Below are 22,386 nucleotides of genomic sequence, written 5' to 3' on the forward strand. Positions count from 1 at the left end.
CTGTGTGCAGCCACTACAGCAAGGGCCACAGACTTTCCAAAGGCAGAGCTACAAGAATCTGATTATTTAGAATAACTGTATCAATGCACAACTCCTTGGTTACCTTTTAGAAATTCCTATGCTCAGCCGGATTCCTTTTCCCCCCAGACCTGGTGCGTTCTGGCAGTCTTGCAGTGCCCTCATCTGATCACCTTGCTCACCAAATCTGTCATAGGCATACCCTCTACTATTTTCAAAAGGGAGAAAACCAATTCTGGTATGCATAACAGTTACAAAGCTAACGAATTCAGTTTCTGTCTTCTACAAAAAACAGAAGATAGCAGCTACTATAGCTTCTATTACTTAAGCAACCTCTCTGGCATGTGCACGTGCACAGAAAAGGCTTTCACCAAATTAAAAAACTTGGGCCAGAAGCAAAAAGCTTATTCCTTGGTAGCATTAAGATGCAACTCACTGAGAGCCAGCAAAACAATACATTTTAAGTGCTCTCTGCGTAAGTAATCAGATTCCATATTTCTGCATATACAGCAGTTAATCAGTTAGCACTAACCCACTCCTTTTGGAGCCACAAACTTTATTGGTCACAAACACCAAGAGCTGGCTGTAATTATCTGAACCAGTATTAACCGGTACCTCTGAACTCTTCAAACAAAAATATCTTTCAGGTGCTCTTAGAAGAACAACATCAATTGCCTGCAACAATTTGATGGCTTTGCTAAACGGAGCACTGAAAAGCACAGTGGTACAGTTTCTTTTGTAGCCTGTTCAGAAATTATAGCCCCGTGCCTACAGCTTCAAATCAGGCCAAGCTTACCAGCCCAACTCTTACAGCTTAAGTTCACTGCACTCGAATGCCTTCAAGACGTGCTTTTAGGAGCCATGGAGAAGAACCCTCTGGTAAGACCACCATTATAAAGTACTGAGTGTTGTTTTACACTTAAAATAGAACTATCTGTTACAGTCATTCATCAGCTTTCCCTAGGCTGCTGCTCTCTCACTACTGAATGTGATCCTGCTCTCAGTTTCCCACTAACTTTTTCCCCCAGCGGTTATGGCCTCTTTTCATCTATGACACTTTTAAGGGACTACACCGTGTTGAAAAATGCTGGTTAACATTTCCTTTTACACAAGGTGCCTCATCGAATTTTCCTGACTAAACCAAACCCCAGAACCTTAACTAGAAGAGGAAGCACACAAACACACACGCCTCCCTGGCCACCATATCTCCCCAAAACATATCTGTTCAGTAACAGACCAACTGTAAGAATACTGCGATTAAAATCAGTATAGCTCTATACACTGCTTTTGTTTGGGATTACTAGCTAATGTCCTTCCCCTTACCCCTTCTGGAATTAATACTGAATTCTGTACTCCAAAACGCGGTTCTTAAGTCATACAAAGACATTTAACAATCAGAATTTTTCCACACAGTGATCCTCAATAAAAACTTCAATCCTCTACTGCAGTCTTTCAACAAATTAAAGGAATACAAAACTGGCTAATAACTGTTCAGTGATTTTTGGACCTTTGTAGCACTAGAGTAACAGCAGTACACTCTGCAGCATAGTTGCAAGTACGTGGGAATAAGATACTCTCTCTCATCTCGTTTTTTCTCTGAAAAGTGTGAGGCCTCTATTTCACCCTACTAAAGATTTTACCACCAACTGTACTGCTAGCATTGAGACACTGCAATTTCTGTGCTTGTATGAGATGCAGGACAGGTTCCTTAAGGTGTCGCAATTTTTTGTCTAAACCTAGTGTTGAGATCAAAAAAGGGATTGCTACTAATTGCGTACGTATCAATAACCAGGACAGAAGACATGCTGCATATAGGAATTAAACTTTTTCTAAAGCTCTAGTACATGAACATATCAAATCCCGCAGATTTTTTCTAGTATGGTTTCAGAGGTCTTACTTGATGGACATAAGCGCACAAGTGAAGACAAAAGATATTCTGTTTACCTGAAGTACATGAAGGTTTGAACTACATTCTAGTCCTGATCTTTCCAGTCAAAACTGTTTAAAAAACAACCCACCAACAGTAAAACAAACAAGAAAACCCCATGCTTCCTCTCTACATAAAACTTTTCACAATTGTGTTTTCTGCCCACCACCTGGCTTTAAAAAGTATACGAACTTCTTTGAAAGATCATGTTTTTAGTCTGAACTCCAAATGAACAACGTGTAGGGCATGTAAAGAACAAGCACGTCATTAATGAAAGCTTTTCTCTAAAAAGGATAAACTTATTCTTGGGGAAAAGTGTGGAAACAGATGTTATCTAGGCAATATTCCTACAGGAAAAACGAATAATTTTGCCACACCTCAAAGGAAAAAATAATTGTGCTTAACAGGTAAGAAAATAAAAAAAATCAGAGCAAACCAAAAAATAAATCACAGAATATGCATCCTCGTTTTAATCATTAAGGATTACCTTTGAGCTCTGCTTTGGTGCTTGGCTTTGCACTTTCACAGGCTACACACTTCGTGGCCTCTGCTTTGTTTTGAACCAAGCAGGTCTCCCAATCCCAGCTTCCTTCAGGCTTCTTGAATTTGTCTAAATCCAGAAATTCTCCAGAAGGAGCAGAAAATGCAGATGCACTGCTACTGGTCACAGGTGTTGGACCCTCTGTGAGACAAACAAGACAGTTAACCATCCTGTTTGAACATGAACTATAAAATGAACATTAACTTTTAAATTTGATTTGTCAAATCCCACAGAAATGTTCAAAACTACTCCGCAACTCCCCCCCCCCCCCGCCCCTGAAAAAAATAAAAGCCACCAAAAACCCACAAAGAAACAAACAAACAAACAAAAAAACCAGAGTGGAACTCAAAGCTTCCAAACAACACACAACTCTGTTCAGCACACAAGCTTCTGCTGCTGTTGACCACAGTGTAACCTCCATAAAGAGGCCTGACAGGTGCCTTTTAAAAAAAAGGTGCCTTTTAAGAGAGAAGCAGAAGATAACGCTTCAAATTCAAAACCGGAAAGACAAGAATGGCTCTTCCCTTCCACAGCACACGCAGAAAACTTTTATCCTAGTATTACTTGCATCGCTCTTCCTCTTGACAAGTGCAACGTAACCGTGCAATTCACTGCACCATGGTCACAGTAAACCCCTCATTTCCAAAATTCCTCCTTGCAATGGCAAGAGCCTCAGACAAAGATGCCGACTGACCGCTCAGAGGTTGGAAGTCCAAGAGAATCAACTCTGTCTGAAATCCATTTTCTTACCTCATGAAATTTCAGTCTTACCGCACAGGATGATTACAAAAGCCCGGTCTAGTCCATCTTAATTTGTTTCTTCCACGATATATTTGCACAGGTGTTTTTCGATGTAATGGCATGTTAAATGACATTTAGAGTCAAAGTTAGAATTAGAATCGTATTTTAAAAACAATACAACCACGCTCAAAATCAATTACGGTCACACACAATGGGAAACAACCCAGTATTGCCCTGAAGAAGTTACCCAGCGGGTCACTCGCTTTCTTGAAGCCTACCACTGACCTTCATAGGCATCTCTCTGCTTTAGCTTAAGACTAGTTAAGACTACACTGTCTTGAAATCTGGCTTCACATCTCCCCTCAATTACATACAAACGGTGAGTAGAGGCATTTTGGACACATTCTGTAATTTTTTTTACTTATTTTTTGAAAGAGAAAAACACTAATTTTTAACTCTTTCTATGGAGTTCTCATTTTCGCCAGTGAAAAATCACTATGTTGTTTTTAAATTAAGTCACCCACTTCAGCCATCTTCCCTCACCAGCTGCAAAGCCGGGGGTATCTGCATTGATCCAGCTCCGTACTAATACATTTCACAATCAGTTCAATTTATGCGACAGGCTGGAACCTGGGCTGAGACCTCTGAAGTGCCTGTAAACCAATCCTGCAGACAGCCGCTAACCCATCAACCGTACCTGGGAATCGTGTTGCTTAAAATATTCCATATATGCAACGTACTTTTATTCTGTACAAGATTCACAGAGGCTAGGATGGAAACAACAGGAAAAAAAGGACCATACCTGGTTTCTCAGACTGACAGGCTACACATTTGTTATCTTCCGTCTTATTTGGTACAAGGCATATTCCACAGTCCCAAGAGCCTTTCGCCTTCTTAAATTTGTCTCCAAAGCCCAGAGTGGCTGTTGTGTCAGTGCTGCTCGAGGAGGATGTCACTGTCACCGAGCTGTCTGTGACCACTGGTCATGTCAGAGCAGGCATTACTCCCGTTCCAGGTTTTGGTGTCTCACATGCTATACATTTTGTAGCTTCCGGTTTGTTTTGGACAAGACATGTATCACAATCCCACGTTCCAGGTACTGTTTTGAATTTGTCTCCAAAGCCCAGCATCCCTGCTGGGGGCGCTGCTGGCTTTGAGGTGTCGCATTGACTTGAACTTACTGTCTGTTTCATACTCTCAACTGTTGACGCTTTAGTAGCTTGACAAGTTACACATTTGTCCTTCATGTCTTTGTTTTGCAGAAAAGGGTCACATGTATCAGATTGCCAGTACGATGCTTGTTTAGAAGTCTCTTTACCTGCAGAAAAAGTTGTTATTGCAGGCCTAGTATAAACCACTGTGCTTGTTGTAGGTTGCGCAGACGTAGAAGAGCGTGTTTTCAACAATCCAAAGTCTAGGAAGCAAGAAAAAAAAGTCTTCCTGTTAGCGCAGCACCTCACTACATGTAACTAAGTGACTTTACTAGAGGGCAAAAATTTCAACCCAGGTGCCAATGGTTACAACTAGACATTCAGACCGAGCGCAACAGGAAGTCCCCAGAAATCTTATCTAAACGGATGAAATTTCATCTGCTGCACTGGGTCACAACAGAACATTTCGTTAAAGCTTCATTTAACTCTTTGTTTCCAAGCAAGCTTTAAATCAACATTTTCACTGGTCGATACAAGTACAAACAGACAGTAGCTGACTGAAATCTGACAGTCCAACGTGGAATGGAAATAATACAATTTGATTAAGACGCGATGCCCAATCGAATCAGATTTCTAAAGCTCCTCCTTCCGTAGCAGATGACTCAAATCTACTCCAGTAACTGTACAGAAGTTTGTACTCGGAGCAGCAATCCATGCGGTATTTTCCCACAGATGCTGAATATTAATTAAATAATAAAAACTCAAGACAATTGAACAACTGTCTAATTTTCTATAATCTTTTTCAAAATGCATCGGACACAGGACAACTCCTTATTTAAAAGGTGGCAATTTTAACAGAAAAGACAAGCTACTAATACAGAAAGACTAAAGGAAATGCATCTTAAACAGCAGCTCAAGTTGCTTGTAAATCTACCTTGAACATAGTTGTTTTGTGGTTTGTTTGTTGGTTTTTTTTAATCAAAAATGAAGTCTTTGAACAATGTGGATTTAGATTCTGCTTCTTTTAAACCGATAAAGAAAGTGAATGTCACTTCACTCAGAGGTCTTTCCTTAAACAAAATGCACAATGTATTTTCTCTCACTTAGCTCTTTCCAACAGAGAAATGTGCTGCCTTCTTAACAAGTATGTAAGTTAGAAGAAGACTTTTGGGAAAAGATCAAATTCAATAAAGCCCTTTTTCTTAAAAGATATCTTTTCCACAGACACACTTTATGAAACTGTTGAAAACAATTGCAATTGCTTAAAAACAAAATTCAGAAAAGGGTTTTTAACGTAAAACACTCCACTTCTGTTTGCAGTTTAAATTTTAATCCACAGGAGCCATTGTAAGCTAAGGCCCAAAGATTCGCAGCTTTCGCCATGTATTTGGAACTGAAGCTCTTTCCTATTCTTTCTTCACCTGGGCTGAAGGTGGGACAGGAGTGTTGAGCTTTACAAACATTTCCTTTTCAATTCCACAAATTGTATTTACTTAAAATGAAACACCGATTATCTGGCTAATTCTCTTAGTACCTCATTTACAATTACATCCTAACACGTAAAGGAGATGCAACCCATCTGCTTTTCATCTTGCAGTTTTACTTCCAGCAACAAACACCACTTAGAATAGAAGGGGGCAGATGCACCCTAACAAACGCAGCGCTTAATGTAATGCTCTCCTACATTCATATTTATAGCAGATACTCTATTAACCATAAGTCGTGTGTTGGTTTTTTTTTAATAAAAAATGCTAGCGTATTTTTTGCAGCATCTTTTTAAAAGGAGTTCATTATCTCTCCAGGATTTTTTAGAACGTCTAAGACGCTTCCTTCCTTTAATACGTGGGCAGTGGTGAAGGGACCACCAGCAAAATCTTTGACCTCCTCTTTCTGTGTGTTGATGTTGGTTGAGGTGGTGGTGTCTTTTGAAACAAAAGAAAACAAAAACAGCTTTCACAATGTGACCTAGTTAGAGCAGATTATACTCACTTTTGTTAGAAACAAGAATTTCCAGCTTTCATGCTTCTCACATAAGAATCTTCACAAATTCTACTTACTTTGCAATGCTTTATGATTACAAGCAAAACAAAAAGCAACAAAACAAAACAAAAATTATAAAAGCAGATCTGTCACTGGAAAAATACTGCAGAAGTCCAACACTGCCTGGAATTGCTAGCATGCGCAGACAGGACAGATTGAAGATTTAATAAAGAAAAAAAGGAAAATCAGCACTTCAGATCTGAAGTGCTAAAGTTTCAGTTACCTAGGGTAAGAAAGGGCGTCACTGGAGTACCACTGGGTCCAGAAAGTTCTGCCGATTTTACAACGGGAACACTAAATGTAAACCCAATCTGCTATGAACAAGAGAGGTTTTTCAGATTCTCAAGCCACAGGAACTCCAATCGAATGCACACACAAAACCAAATCTGAAAGCTGCTCTTCACATTTGTAGCACGCATGCTGAATGACAAATTATAAGCCAGAAGCCTACATACTTTTCTCCATCAAGGCAGATTCTGCTTTAGTGTTCTGCAACAGCCTACTAAATGCCTAAGAAAAAAAGTCAAGCTCCTTTATTGTTTTACTTACAGAAGACGTAGGTAGCACTTCTGCCTCAGTAGATTTCACAACTGGAGATGAAAACGCAAACTCAGGACTGCTAACAGTACTTGTTGGTTGTATCTGTATTTTCAAAAGAATTAAAGGTTTATATTTAAGAGCAACAACTACCTGAATTCACTACCCAACAGAAGTCCCGCAGTGACGTCGAAAAACCTGATGTTTGAGTTATTTTGCAGATAAAAGTAATAATAAAACACAGGGAAGTTTCCAAGTGGGTATAGGACAATATCTTCAAAACCAAATTCCAGAAACTGAGAGGAAAAGCTGGAGATGCTACTTAGGTCTAAATGCACGGAAAAGCAAGCCAGGAAGCTGAAGAACGGCAAACTCAGCCCAATGATACTCCAAGAACTTCAGCAAACACCTCAACATGTTAAAGCAGCTGTCTACTTCAAACCGTACAAAAAATATTTCAAGTACTCTGGAACAGATTAATGTTTATTTTATTGCAATAATATGCCAATTATTGCACCCTAGGCTCATTCTATGTGAGGCTTATATGACCACGTTACCTCTAATTTAATAACTTAAATAAAGTTGTGGTTTAACCATTGCAGGCAACTAAGCACCACACAGCCACTCGCTCACTCCCTCCAAGTGGAACAGGGAAAAGAACCGGAAGTAAAGAAGTAAAGTTGTTAAATTTGAGGTAGCATTAATGACTCATCGCATGTAATGGCTACCTGGAAAGACAAATGCCATAACCCTGTACATACTCCCCACTCCTTCCCCTTCTTTCCCCCAGCATTTATTGCTGAGCACGATGCTAAATGGTGTGGAATATCCCTTCGGTCCTCTGGGCTCCGCTGTCCTGGCTGAGTGCCCTCCCAGCCTCTTGTGCATCCCCGACCTCCTCGCTGGCAGGGCAGCGTGAGAAACAGAAAAGGACTTGTCACTGTGTAAGCACTGCTCAGCAACAGCTAAAACACCAGTGCCTTACCAACACTGTTTTGCTCACAAATCTGCAACACAGCATCATCTACTACGAAGAAAATTAACTCTACCCCTGCCAAAACCACTATAAATAACTTGGCATAAAGTCCACACCCCCCTTCCCCCGCAGACTTCCACAGCATTTGAAGCAGTTATACAATCACGTTAAATGGGAGTTGGCAGGCTCTAAGACTGAGAGAAGCAGAATCAAAACATTTATGCCTTTTTCCCCAAACTGGCATACAACCCCAATTCATTCAGCTGCGTAGAAACTAATATTTGTTAGTTTCATGAGCACCACAGAAAAAGTCAACTCGCAATAAAGCAGTATACTCATTGTAAACATTATTTATAGCATAAAGATTTACCTTGCCCGCCGCCGTCGCTGCTGCATCTGCCATGCCTGCCGCCTCCGTTGAATTTGCCACGCTTGCCGTTGCCGCTGTTGACCTTGATATGTCCTTTGTCATCAGCAGGTATGGCATGCCCGCCGCCATTATTGGATATGTCAAGCCTGAGGGCACTGTTGAACACGTTATGCCTGACGTCGCCGTTGTATATATCATGTCCTCCACCTCCTCCTCTGATAGATCTGTCAAGTCCTCCACCTCCGATGGATCTGTCATGCCCTCCACCTCTGATGGATTTGCCATGCCCGTCGCAGCTGCTGGAGTTGCCGTGCTCATTGCTGCTGTTGAAACAGCGCTCGGTGACGCTGAGACAGCGCTACTACCAACGAAACTGGAATTGAACTGAGGCAGCGATGCAGCACTGATGGGTAGGGGTATTTTCGGTAGCACTGGTTCCTCCACTTCCTAAAGTTGCAAATTTTAATTTTTCTTATACAAGACATACTACTTTCTCACCCCATCCCACCCAATTTATTAACAAAATTAAATAGAACAAAAATCCATACAAATTAAGAGAAAGCAAGTTTCCAGAAGAAATCCCGATCTCCCCACCTCTGTCTACCACGTCATTTTAATTTATGGCAGGCCTGCTTCCACATTATACTCTATTCAACAACTGTACAGCAAGAACACTGAAAGTTAACTCAAAACCTGTGCGGAACAGAGATGCACAGATCACATTTTTTTTCTTTCTTCTCTGTACTTTAGTCATCAAAGCTCTAGAGAAGCATCATCCTTTCTAACTACCCTCGCATGGCTTCAATTAAGAGTACACTCTCAAGACAAGTGAGAAAGTGTTCCTCTTGCAAAATTAGGCAGGATAGCTGCCAAAGTTTCTAAAGTCACTACAGCAGTGAACGTGGAAAAAGGTAATGTTTAAAGAAGCAGGTAGGTTCAACAACCAAACTAAACACAAAAAGCACCAAAGAAAGTCAGACTAGCAGCACTGAAGATTGTGTTCTGGTAAATACAGTCTATACCATGTATCAGGATGCAAATATAAAAATCAGAAAACAGCCTCTTAACAACTTCAATTTTCATCCCTGCCACTTACTTTATTTGATTACTAAGATTGGATGAGTTATGTTTTAAATGGCATAGGAAATCTGACCAAAATTTGTACAGTACTATCATGATCTACTTAGAAATGACTAGGCAGGGATGTAAGTTGGTACTACTGATATTCAGTGCATCCTGTAGCTTACATCTGTTTCACAGTTTTGATTTGAAAAGTTTATGGAACTTTTGATATTTGGACCATTATTTTATTTGTGTTACAGGAATAAACAACAGTGTTTACGATTTCTTTATATTGCATCATCCTGAAGTCCCATTTAATGATTTGAAACTTAAATTAACTTAAATACTTAATATTAACTTAATATTAATTAAATACTTAATATTAACGTAAATACTTAAATTAACTTACAGGCAGCTTATATAACATCCAATAAAAGAAAAATTAATCTGAATATTCATGGTCATAGTTTTATGGAATAGATTTTTCCTATTAAAATGAGAAAAAAACTCTCTCACAATGAGTTTGGTGAGTATCAAAAACTGAGTCATCGTTAGCAGACATGCAGAATGCTGTCTTCTACTACTCTTTCAAACTCTTGGCCTGTATCTTTCTGTATGACTTAAATATGAAACCAAAAATTAAGCTTTTTTTTTTCTTTTTATACTTGGCACTCGTTTCAAGTATCATTCCTGTAGAAAAACTATACAAACCTTCACCAAAACATTACTTCTCTTCTTAGGACTCATTCATTCAATTGCTAACGAGAAATGTTATAGTTTGAAGAATCTCCAAGGTAAGAGAATTAAAAATTTCAAAATTACATAAGCAAAGTTCAGGTATTCAAAGACAGGAAATCAATTGGAGCCTGCTCTGAAACCCACAAGAAAACAAAAACAATGCAAAAATAAAGCGGTATTGTTATAATTTACTATGATGCAATAAAACTGACACACTTAGCTAGTTACTTCAGTAAGCTCAGTGACAGCAATTAATTTAAGAGTCACTTACCTGTTCTTGTACAGCTCTTGATAAATAGTGTATTCCTCTTTCCCTTCTCATTTTGCCGCCTCCGCTACTCACTCCTGAAGACAGACCATTGGACGCAGCAGTACTGAATTTGTAGCTGGTCACATTGCTAGCACACGACAGTACAGAAGTTGGGGGAAACAAGAGAAAAAAAAATCACCAGCCAAATTTTTTTTCAAGATATTAGAGCTGTTATTAGTCCTAGAATTGAAACCTGCTGATCAGAAAAAAACTAAAGCTGTCTCACAAGTTGCTAAACGCTGGTAAATACTTGATGTTCTAAATAGGAAAAACTTTATTAACAGCAGCAATGAAAAGGACATACATAAGTGCACCGTTCACATGGGAACAATGACTAAGCCAGAAGACCTGAAATAGAAGAGCTGATTTAGATTGTTATTTTCCAGTGCTTCCTTTAAATAGGACTGGTTCTCTGATTCTGCGATGCACGTGTATCTTTTGCAGGGATATAAAAGAACAGCTCACAAAAATACAGAAAGAGTGCACATATGCACACATACACATGGGAAACACTGCCAACAGCTCTGATAGAATAGGGACGCCTTAGACTTGTGTGGCAAGGTAATATGGCCTAAGCTTCAGAAGCAGCTCTGGCTTTCATGTGGCCATCAGCAGGAACAGCAGAGGTGTTTGGGTATGCCAACATTCCAGAAGTCTTTTCAGACATGAATACAGATCCCTTTTGTAAGGCATACAAAGGCGTTTTTCTGGTACTTAAAAAAGCCTAGCTCAAAACCAGAAAGATATCCTAATCCAAGAGCAAATGGGGAAAAAATAACCCAAACCAGAAGTGGAATAGGGAATAACTCTAACAAAAGTACTATGGCAAGAAAATGAAGTATGCCTGGAAAAACCGTGACCTCAAAGCTTATCTTGCAGCCAATCAGTCAGTCAGTACAAAAGTGCATTAGATCGCACTGGAAGACACCAGGTCAAACTCCCACAATACTGAGGAGGAGAACTGGTCTAAACTTGTCAAATACTTGACAACAGCCTGCTTAGCACTGTAACTGCATAGAGGAAGACAGATCCCTAAGGCAGATGCTCAGACTTTTCTCTAATCCAAACTGTCAATCCATTAGAATTCTGAAAAAAGTCTTACATCAAAATAGATCTTCATTCAGACAACTATCGCTTGCCCATAACAGCCCATATTCCTCTTTCTGTTAACACCTGTGAGCTTCAAGGGGGCAAAGACAGTTGTCAGCCTTCAAGCAAGTCTAATCTACAATTGGACTCAGGATATAAAATATATATATATATACACACACACGCATAGATATATAGCATTGGTGGGCCAGAGATTTACTGAGTATTCCAACTCAACTGTCCAAAGGGACTCTTGCCAGCAGATCAGTGTGGTGCTCCTGCTCCAGAACATGGCACCCAACAGAGACCAGCATCACAAAAAACACTACCACCACTACCTACTCTACAAACAAAAGGTAGGGCACTGCAATAAACTTTGTGAACGAAATCAAAAGCAGTGTGAGTTTTCTGTATCTCCTTCCTAAATGGAGAAGTAGAAAGGAGTTCTAACAGAGACAATTTAGAACAGTTTGAAAAAAACATAATTAAAACCCAGCACCTGATTGCACCTGTACCAGAACCTTAAAGCCAGTCGCTTCCACCCCTAAAAAGGTGGTTGTTGTGAAGTCCAACTTTTAGATGCCAAAACAAAGTGTTGAGTTCTTTCTGCAAGCCAAAGAATGCCCATGGTCACCTAAGAATTGCTTGGCAGATGAGCATAGAGTCAACAAAATTCCCTGCTACTGTTCTTTGAAAAGAGCGACTCCCTAAAAACCGAGTGCAAAGTCCCTTAACTCAAGCATTATTACCCAAAACACCATTTGCCCAGAAGGAAAAGCCATCAATATTATCTGGAGGATAACTCATTTGACCTAAACCAAGAAAGCAGTATAACACAAAGCAGTCTCCTCAAGAAGAAATTCAATTAATTCTGCTGGATTTTTTTTATTTTAGAGATGAGTTAGCATTTGGCCTCAAATGATTCTAAAGAACACATGGTCTTCATGTGAACTCAAAGCAGACAATTAACTTCATCATGAAAGGAGTATTAAAAAAAAGAATAATAAATCATAAATCTTCCTCCATGTTTTTGCTTAAAAAATAAAGAAAAAAACACATCAATAAACATCCTCCTGAACTGTAACTCACTTCGCCTACTTCACCTTCTAAAGAATGCTTCAGAAAGAATCATCCCATTAGGACAGAGCTTTCAAACTGCAAGCAATTAAATAGCTAAAACTAATAGCTTTTCCCCTAGGGAACATTAAGAGGGACAAATTATTTTGTTATAAGTAAACTGAGTTATAAACCATGAAATATCTGTCAAAGCAAAATTTGTAACGCTACAGATTTAGTTAAACTACAAAATGAGCCATATTTCCTGTAGAAGGAAAAAATAAGGCCTCCAATAGCAAAGATCCTTTCTGTGGATACAGCATTATAACGTGCTTCGTTTCCCATCTTCGTATCCTTCTCAGAAGATAAACTTGGGATAAAAAGCGGTGTATCAGTACTTTTATTCTTGCTCATCTTCCTTCCTTTCATAAAAACAACAATTTTCTCAAAGTTATATTGATCTTCAAACACAATCCAGACTTTGCAGCTGCCTCAAAATACAAAATTTTCATTGGATTTCCCATTCCTTTTACTGAGAACTGTCACCACCTTTCAGGTGCAGACCGTACTGAAAAAGGAGATTTCTTTCTTTCTTCAAGTAAGTTTTAAATTAATAGATGTCATACCTTTCAGATGGTTCTGCTCGCTGTTCTGCAGGCAAAGTCTTCTCTCTCATCCCCTGCAAGTTAAGTTTAGTTCAAGACTTAGCTGAATATGTACAGAATACACAAAGTACCAACAACCACTTCATGTGTTTTTTTGTGGTTTTTATTTTATTTATTTATTTTTAATTTTATAGCCCTGAATACACCTCACCTACTTAACGTTGTTCCCTAATTCAGCATTGTGGGTACAGTTCAGTTAAATTTTGGGGCTAAAGTAAGCATCACTGCTTCACTCAGCATTGAGGACAAACTGATAGAACACTAAATCAAATTTGTCAAATCCTCTAACAAAGAAAGTAATTATTTTAAACAAAATGACAAAAATTGTGTGTGTGGGGGGGAGAGTTTTCATCAAAACTTGTGTTTGCCAACCCCGTAAAAGGGACATACTTTTCTGTTTTCTATCATTTATCAACAAACAAGAAAAAAAAAAAACTCTACCCCCCTAAAAACTAAGCAGTTGCTGCTACATTCATTTTAGAACTTTACCAAATGGAGATTGTGCTGGCTAAACAACACAGAGATTGAAAGAGTTAAAAGCAATAAGCAACCAGTATTACTGTCCACTTTGATTTCCAGCCTAAGAAGCCCATACACTTAACACGTGGTCATTTGTACACTCAGACTGATACTGGAAACACAGATGTTTTCGCAGAAAGAGATGCCCATTTAATTTTATGGAAAATTTATCAGACTCCATCTACTCCAAAGCAATCAAAACCGATAACTCAGCACATTGTCAGAACTCTCACTTGGAGCACATAGCTCACCTGGAATAGTTTACACAGAACACGAGCATGTTTCATCAGTGACAGCTTTGTGTACATGAGAATATAAAAGGAAAACATTTCTGTCTTTTAATATTCTTTCACTGAGAACAGGATGACTCAATAGCACATCATGACATCGTGAAAACAACCACAAGACACTGAGTGTTTCAAAAACAGAATTAAATCCATAAAAGCTCAATCTATTTCACAATGGTTCCCACTGCCTTAAAGCTCGCCTCAAACATACTATCAGTACTTTTTGCAAAGATAGGATAACAATTGGTTTGAGAAACATTCCAAGACTGGAAAAAAAAAACAGGCACATAAGGACTCAAAAATGTACTCACTTGGTACTTTGTGTCTACTCTCTGGCAAATTTTGCTGGACTGAGTAGTTGAAGTCGGTGATGGTTCAGAATACCGCGTATAACGCATCGGTTGACGGTTTACCATTGGTGTCACAAGTCTCTTAACAGGTGGAGGCTGGAATGCATTCTGGGATTCCAGCTTTGAAAGGGAAACAGCAATCAATTTATCCTTACGTCCACCCAAATTAATTCCAATATTTATTGATGAAAACAAATTACAGAACTATAAACCTCCCCCCATCGGTCTTGGCACTCAGTGAATACGATTTGAAAATTCTGAAGACCGTTCAACTTGTAGAGGGAAATCACCAGAAAACCAGTAACGAAATCCATAAAGCTATATATAAGTAGCCAAAGTCTGACTGAATTCCATTTCAAAATTTGGCAGTTAGCTTCATAGACAAAATAATTCATGCTACCATAATTAAAATAACCCATGTTCCTAGAATATGCTCCTATCTTTTCCTCTGCCCACACTGTGATTTTTTTTTTTCAGTAGCTTAATTCATTAATTTAACATTCGAAGTGTTAAGCAACTAATTATACAGGCTTCTGGGCTTCACATTCCCTACATTTTCCCTCTTCAAAGTTACACAAACAATAGAACACACTCAAAAAAACCAACTTGTCAGTCTTACAATAATCTCATTCATTAAAATATGATCCAATGCTTTACATGTGCATTAGATGCACTTCAAGTAGTGGGTTTGACTTCCCTTTTCAAAGCATTTTCACAGACCAGAGTTAATTTTTAACACAGACCACTGCGTGTTCTGCAAAACTGACTTAACTGAACTGTCAGACAGAAAACAAACCCTAAAGGCTACAAGATTTACCGATGGCTCCGCCTGCGGTCTTAAGGATCAGAAAATACAGTCTTAGGAAGCATGCTATTGTTCAAATCAATACCAACAGGAAATTTTTGTTTACGCTGCAGCTTTAATTTCACAGTATCTCCCAGCTCTTAGTAATAGGATTCACACTCTCTCTAAAGTATATAAAAATACATCTTTCTAAAAAATATTACATTCAGTTTGAAACCTTGAATAAGACATGTTTTATGTAAGTTCACAAATCTACTTCGAGTGAACGACGGTTCATTGCTGGTTTTAAAGGTAAAAAAGAAAAATATTAATTCCCCCAGTTAGGCATTCAATACACCAAGAGCTATTCTGCCTGGTACAGCTCCTTGAAATAAGAAAAATACCACATCACTGCTACCCACTGCAGAAGTTTAGCCCGAGTGCACAAGTGTTCCGTCAACCGCATGTTCACTTTAGCAGGAAAACACACGATCGTCTCCTCAGCAAATAATTGCTTCTCATCACGGGCTACCCTTCTCCCGCCACCATTATGAATTCTAGTATTATGAATAGACAATCTATCTCCTTTCACCCACTGACAGCTGCGTGCAACATTCATTTAGTGGCTGACAATTTCAGGCTCTCTGTTGCAAATCTGGCAGATCTTTCTTAATGCCTTATCACAGGTGTATTGCTATAATATAACTGAGAATTCACACCAGATTTGGTTTTAGTTATTTGGATAATATTTATGATATACTTCACTTCTCCATGCCCTTGTAATTTGGCAGATGGTGAAAAGATGGTCCAGGAAATCTGAGATGTTTGTAAACTCTGAAGTGATTGTAAACTTAATTATACATCCATCCAATCAAGGAATTGGCACAGAAACTTCTTGAGACACTGTCCCTTTTCTCATTAGAACAGAAGATGAAAAGTTTGCACATCTTGTTATTTCCTTCAGTCACCTGATCTTCAAGTGGTCATTTAAGGGTTTTGCAATTTAATAAGCCCAAGAATACCCCTAACTAAAGTCATCAAAAAAAGATGACTAGTTTTCATTTTTTAAAGAAAATGAAAGGAAATCATGCTTTACCACAGCATTATCACCAGTTCTGTGCTACCTCCAAATAGGAATTTAGGAGCGTTAAGATTTATAGCGTCGGAAAAGAAAAAGAAAAAAAAAACCTCTACCCCCCTAAAAACTAAGCAGTTGCTGCTACATTCATTTTAGAACTTTACCAAATGGAGATTGTGCTGGCTAAACAATACAGAGATTGAAAGAGTTAAAAGCAATAAGCAACCAGTATTACTGTCCACTTTGATTTCCAGCCTAAGAAGCCCATACACTTAACAAGTGGTCATTTGTACACTCAGACTGATACTGGAAACACAGATGTTTTCGCAGAAAGAGATGCCCATTTAATTTTATGGAAAATTTATCAGACTCCAACGATGGTTCATCGCTGGTTTTAAAGGTAAAAATGAAAAATATTAATTCCCCCAGTTAGGCATTTAATACACCAAGAGCTATTGTGCCTGGTACAGTTTTGCAATTTAATGATACCCCTAACTAAAGTCATCAAAAAAAGATGACTAGTTTTCATTTTTTAAACAAAATGAAAGGAAATCATGCTTTACCACAGCATTCTCACCAGTTCTGTGCTACCTCCAAATAGGAATTTAGGAGCGTAAGATTTATAGCGTCGGAAATTAACAATTTTCCTCCTCTTTACTTTGAATGGTGATAAAAAGCACAAAAACTAGTTTTCTGTGCCCGAATGAACACGGAAGTCTGTACAAAGTCTATATGACCACTCAATCAGTATTTTTCTATTTGTGATCATTTCTTCAAGAGCAAACTTGCCTCAACAGGAATTTTAATATGCAGCTTCACCCCAAGTTGGGGGACAAGATAAAACGACTTGGTGTGTTCTAGAGTTGTTGCTCTCAACTTACAAAGATAACATAATTCTTAACCTGAGTAATCTTCACAGCCCATCATCTACTGTGGATACATGCCAATATTAACTTGATTTGATGTCTATGTTGTCACTGAGGTTTGAGAAAATTTTTCTAATAGTGATAAAGCATTGAAAAAGTTATCTACCTCAGCTTAAGACATTATTGGTTCTTACCTTTCTTCGTTTGGACTGGAAGTCAGTAATATCCGGTTTATCTATGTCCGGAGGCTAAGGGAAAAAACAAAGCATAACTATTAGAGGGCAATTTTTTTTTCCTGAGAGAGAGGGTTCCCTGCAACAAAAATGTGGGGGTTCATGGTCAACTTACACAACACAGCGGCAAAAGAGATGTCATTCTTTTAGCATCCTGTTGAAAAAATAGCGCAATAAATTAAACCGGCCACAGCGTAAGGAAGAATAGTTTTATCTTTATCCTTTGATGGCACATTTACTAAGTTTTATAAACACATGAAGCCAAAACAGATTAAAAGAAGTGCTATTTACCAACAAAGCGGTTGACAGCTTCTCCACTGCCTCCAAGATGCACCACGCTGAGGTACTCAAGGTAGCGTGGGACCACACAGTTTCTTGTCTAGCTTTCGCTCTCTTTTGTGCCTGAAAAATTAGCATTTTAAGTGTTACAATGGTCAATTCTCAGCTAAGGAGGCATGTATTTTATGTCCCAAGGCTACACTGATGATACAATCAATATATTCTGATGACAGAGAAACATGCAGTCACTGGGAGTTCAAGCCATAAAGAAGAGAATACATTCGGAGTTTAATGAAGTTTACCTTGGGCCTCAGTGCATCTTGCACGTGCTTGTTGCACGAGCAATAAAAGAACTCCGTACTTGTAAAAGGTCAAGACGGATGATGCCAGGACTGCTAAGGCCTCCGAAGCAGTAATCAGGGAAACAGAACTCAAGAAAAGGCTTGTGGTACAGAAAGCATTTTCAGTAACAACACAGACCTCAGAGTTTCACGATGGTCTAAGTGTACCATCTTAAAATCAGTGTATACAATCATAACCAGGAACTAGTTTTACTTCTCTCTTGCTTCCTCCCTTCCCCCAAGATTAAAGTTGGCTGCAAATCTTTGTCTTAAAAGATAAAGATCTGATTTAAACTGTAACAGATCTAAACATTACACTGAAAAAGTAAACTGTTTATTTGCACCACCCAACTTCAAATATCAGTCAAAAACTTCCTTTGGTGTGACTTTTTTTCTTCCCAGGTTAAACCCCTCATATAACCACACTGTGCTTATCACACGATGTGAAGACAGGAAGCAGACCACGCAGCATGTAAAAACACAAGTGAGACTCACAGAACCACAGAATGGTTAAGGTTGGAAGTGACCTCTAGAGATCGCCTGGTCTACCCCCCCGCTCAAGCAGGGCCACCCCGAGCAGGTTGCCCAGGACCATGTCAAGTCAGCTCTTGAAGACCTCCAAAGAGGGAGACTCCACAGCCTCTCCGGGCAACCCGTGCCAGGGCTCCATCAGCCGCACAGTGCAAAAGCATTTCCTGATGCTCAGACAGAGCCTCACGTTTCAGTTTGTGCCTGTTGCCTCTTGACCTGGCACTGGGCACCGCTGAAAACACAATGGCTCTCTATGCTCTTTGCACCATCCATTCAGGTATTTATATACACCAATAAGATCCCCCCTGAACCTCATCTCCTCCATACTAAACAGGCCCAGCAGTCCCTGCCTCTCCTCAGAGGAGAGGTGCTCCCAGTCCCTTGATCTTCTTGGTGGCCCTTCGCTGGACTCTCTAGTACCTTGCTGTCATTCACAGCAAGCAGCAAGAAGCAAGCTACTCTCTCCTTTAAAAGCCTAGTATTTTGGTTCCTCTTTTTACCATAATGCAGTAATATTGTAAAAAACAAAAATAGCCGACCAAAGAGGGTTCCCAGCTTTGCACCACAAGGTTTCAAGGTTTCCCGTAAGTGAGGTACTTGTACTGCCCTTTTTCCGTTGCACAAATGGACTGTCAGAACAGAGCCAGCAAACCCGCGTTTTCATTTTCTTAAAATTCCTTTTGATTTATCGATAAAAGTCACTTTCATTTAAATACATTCCTACCAAACCTGATTTGACTTTCCTTTTCGATTCAGCTCTAGCTAATCAGAGTTGTCAGCAGTTTTTATTTGCTATTTCCAAGAACTCTTGGGGGCAAATAACTCTCTCCAAGAACTATATGAATCATTCAAAACAGAAAGCATGTTACTGCTTATCTTGGGACTGCATTTAGTCCTGCATGCCTCTGTGTACCAGAAGAACAAAGGATCAGCAAAGTTGATTTTAGATATTTTCAAAGACTGCAGGTTTATACAACATATCCATAGCATGAATGTAGGCATGCTTGGAAAAGAAGATCCACAGATAAATATTAGCCAGGTTTGACTACTGTAGCTTTTGCTACCATAAACACAAGTTTTCAAAGTTATGCTGTCATTGGTTTTTTTGCATCAAGTTATTTTAACGTAATGTAGTCAGAGGCAGACAATGGCACTTGAATGGAATTTTTTGAAAGACCTAACAACAGAGGAAACCCCAACTACCAACAACTAGCCCAAACTGTCATTCTTGTTCTTTCTGACAAGTATTACCTGTGGTAAAAACTGTCATTAAAGAATTTAAACAGAAATCAATCTCGTCTATTTTTGTAGACCAAGAGGGCAGAAGAGCAACTGTTACCACATATTCAGCTCCCTGCTCAAAGCTCCTTTGGCAGTGCTGCTTTTTTTATTTCCATCACTATTTCCCACTACACTACTTTTCTCATACCTGATAAGGTTCCGTCTTTGGCTGCCTTGATCTTACAGCTGCACCACCGGCATAGGCCGTCTTTCCGGGGTAAAATGGAGAAAACCCAAGCTGGTTTTGCTTAAAAACAGACGTGCTTCCACGTACCTACGGAAACACAGTATGAGAAGTGGATAGAAAAACAGGTACACATTCAAACTGATTAAAAGAAATACTGTGCAGTACTTACAGGACACAGTCCTCCAAAAACAAATAAACTGAATGCAGGTTTCTTAGAGCTAGCTGCAGAATGCTGCGAGAGGGAATGAGTTCTTTCAGCTTCTGTGGGCCAGAGCAGTGACGATGAAGTATTTTTTAAAACTGCAACATCTGCCAAAATGACGTATGCTAGATGTAAATGCCTCTCGTACGTACAGAACTTTAACAATAAAGATCACACTAATTCAAGTTCTTCAATACAGAAAAATAAGCATGACTTCAGCTTCTTTAAATAGATCAACTTCACGTACAGACTGAAAACCAAGTATCACCTACAAACTTGAAAACTGTTCACAGAGCTGCAAGTAGTTTTCACCAATCTTACCAAGTTAATACTGTGCTTCCAATGCAGATTTTTTTTTCCTTCAGGCTAAGATAAAAGAGGACCGCATAAACATCAGTGCATTTGTACGGACAAAGCTTTTTTCTGTGTTGGTAAAAGGCTGGAGGCCAGCACAGATCATAATCGCACAGGTTTTAAACCTGGAAGATTCCCCAAAGGCTGCTCTAAGAGTTAACGATCTTCTGCCCATGTATGTTTTACGAAGACACACCAGAAAGTTCTAGTGCACTCAGGTTATATTGCTAAAGCCCAGCAACTCTACTCTCAGCTGTACAAAAGTTCTCTGCAAAACCTGCTGAGCACACGTCAGTCCCTGTCTATATGGGGGACTAGAAAAAGCTGCAAACCTGCTGTTCGCCCTTTCAGCGAGAAGACCTACGTACCAACCTACATCGACACGATGCTTATTTTTTATTTTAAAATGGTGTGCTTTCCTCAATGAATTTGGCAAAAGACATGAAAGTATTGACAGCTGAAGCCTTCTACCAAGAAAGGTCAAAAAACAGCCTATAGCTTACGTCAGAGTAGTTTCTTTATCTTCTCTTGCTGAAACACAGGAAAACATCTCGTGTTCCTATTTGTCACCTGCACTTATTCACATTTAACCAGCTGTCTGTTAGATATTCTGAGTCACTCTTCCTTCTAGACAATCAGCCTAGTTGTCAAGTTACGGCAAGTCAGCCTGATTTCCTACCGTCCCAGTTCAAAATTTACATATAACCTAGCTGAATGTGTATATTTCAGCATTGACTCTTTCTAACATCAGGGTATCATAAACGTATTCCAAAGCACGCTTCTATTAAAAAGGTGATAGGATTATATACTTCTAAAACACTAAAAATTCAATTTAATTCTCGCATCCAAAGTTGACATTCACCTATTTTATTTACTAAGGTGATGTGGAATATTAAAGAACGCAAGGTACTTCACATTAAAAAAAAAGTCAATTAAACAGAGAACACAAAAATCACCTTCATCAGATGCTCTAGAGGAGGAATCACTGGTTGTTGAGATGTTATCATCGTCTTGTTGAGAGGTAGAATCTTCTATTTCTTTTATGAAGGACAGCCTAGGACTGCCAATGCCAAATATAGAAGATGTCGAGGGCTGACAAGGTGGGACAGGAGAATCCAGCATGGTATAATTCAGACGGCTCCGATGAAGAGAGGGCCTTGTTAACACAACTGGGAAGTTCAGTGCTGATCTACTTGTGGATGGTTCTAGACAAGAACAGGGAGATAATTAGCTTTGCTATAGACAAGCTCACAGAAGCCAAAACCTGTTTCCTATCGACAGCCATGCTATTGCCAAGTTCTAAGCGCAAAAAGAGAGAAGCCAAATTTAACTTCTTCCTCACCCAGATACGGTTGCATCTAACTGTCTGGCTACAACAACAACACTGCTTGCGATACACAGTATTAATGTTGCATCCAGAAGTAGTTAACTATGAGGTTTTACAACACCACATTCTGACCCCGTGCTCAAATGCTCTAACGCTGACTTGGCCGTTCACTAAATCAAACATATATACTCCTTCTCCCATGTACAGCTTGCAATAAGCTTTACAAAATTTGAGATTACACGGTAAATTACAGATAACACTGCAGCTTCCATAATATTGGAACAAAGGTTACATTAATCTGAATACACAACATGAAAATGAACGTTTGCAGTACTTTTTTCCCAAGTTCTTCCATATCAGCTCACGTTAGAGGCAAAACATCATCTCCTACCCATTAACTATTGGGATTTTGACCCAAGGGACAAGGATGTTGACCCAAGTAACCAGATGAGCATTTTTCCCTCTTGAAGCAAAGGGTCTGCAAACAATGCCAGTGGCCTGGAATAGGTGGCCTTGAAGTCTATCTTGCTAAATGAATGGAACTAT

The 22,386-nt window shown here is 39.2% G+C and overlaps 1 protein-coding gene and 1 long non-coding RNA gene across 2 annotated transcripts; both read right to left on the reverse strand.

Moving 5' to 3' along the window:
• Positions 1–6,154: 6,154 nt before the first annotated feature.
• On the reverse strand, positions 6,155–17,812 carry LOC310890843 (nuclear pore complex protein Nup153-like; the record flags this gene model as incomplete). The annotated part of the gene is made up of 10 exons (XM_083853160.1): positions 17,630–17,812; positions 17,454–17,492; positions 17,300–17,353; positions 14,339–14,497; positions 13,183–13,235; positions 10,373–10,499; positions 8,302–8,748; positions 6,968–7,060; positions 6,642–6,729; positions 6,155–6,300 (listed from the first exon to the last, which is right to left on the reverse strand). The coding sequence occupies exons 1-10, from the start codon at positions 17,753–17,755 to the stop codon at positions 6,155–6,157; spliced, it is 1,332 nt and encodes a 443-aa protein (XP_083709286.1). The 5' UTR covers positions 17,756–17,812.
• A 2,143-nt stretch (positions 17,813–19,955) lies between these two features.
• On the reverse strand, positions 19,956–21,547 carry LOC310890835. The gene is made up of 3 exons (XR_014577328.1): positions 21,470–21,547; positions 20,127–20,266; positions 19,956–20,044 (listed from the first exon to the last, which is right to left on the reverse strand). It is a non-coding gene; the product is annotated as an uncharacterized lncRNA (long non-coding RNA).
• Positions 21,548–22,386: the final 839 nt, after the last annotated feature.

Source organism: Anser anser (assembly GCF_964211835.1).
Source record: "Anser anser genome assembly, contig: HAP1_SCAFFOLD_103, whole genome shotgun sequence".
Taxonomy (NCBI): domain Eukaryota; kingdom Metazoa; phylum Chordata; class Aves; order Anseriformes; family Anatidae; genus Anser; species Anser anser.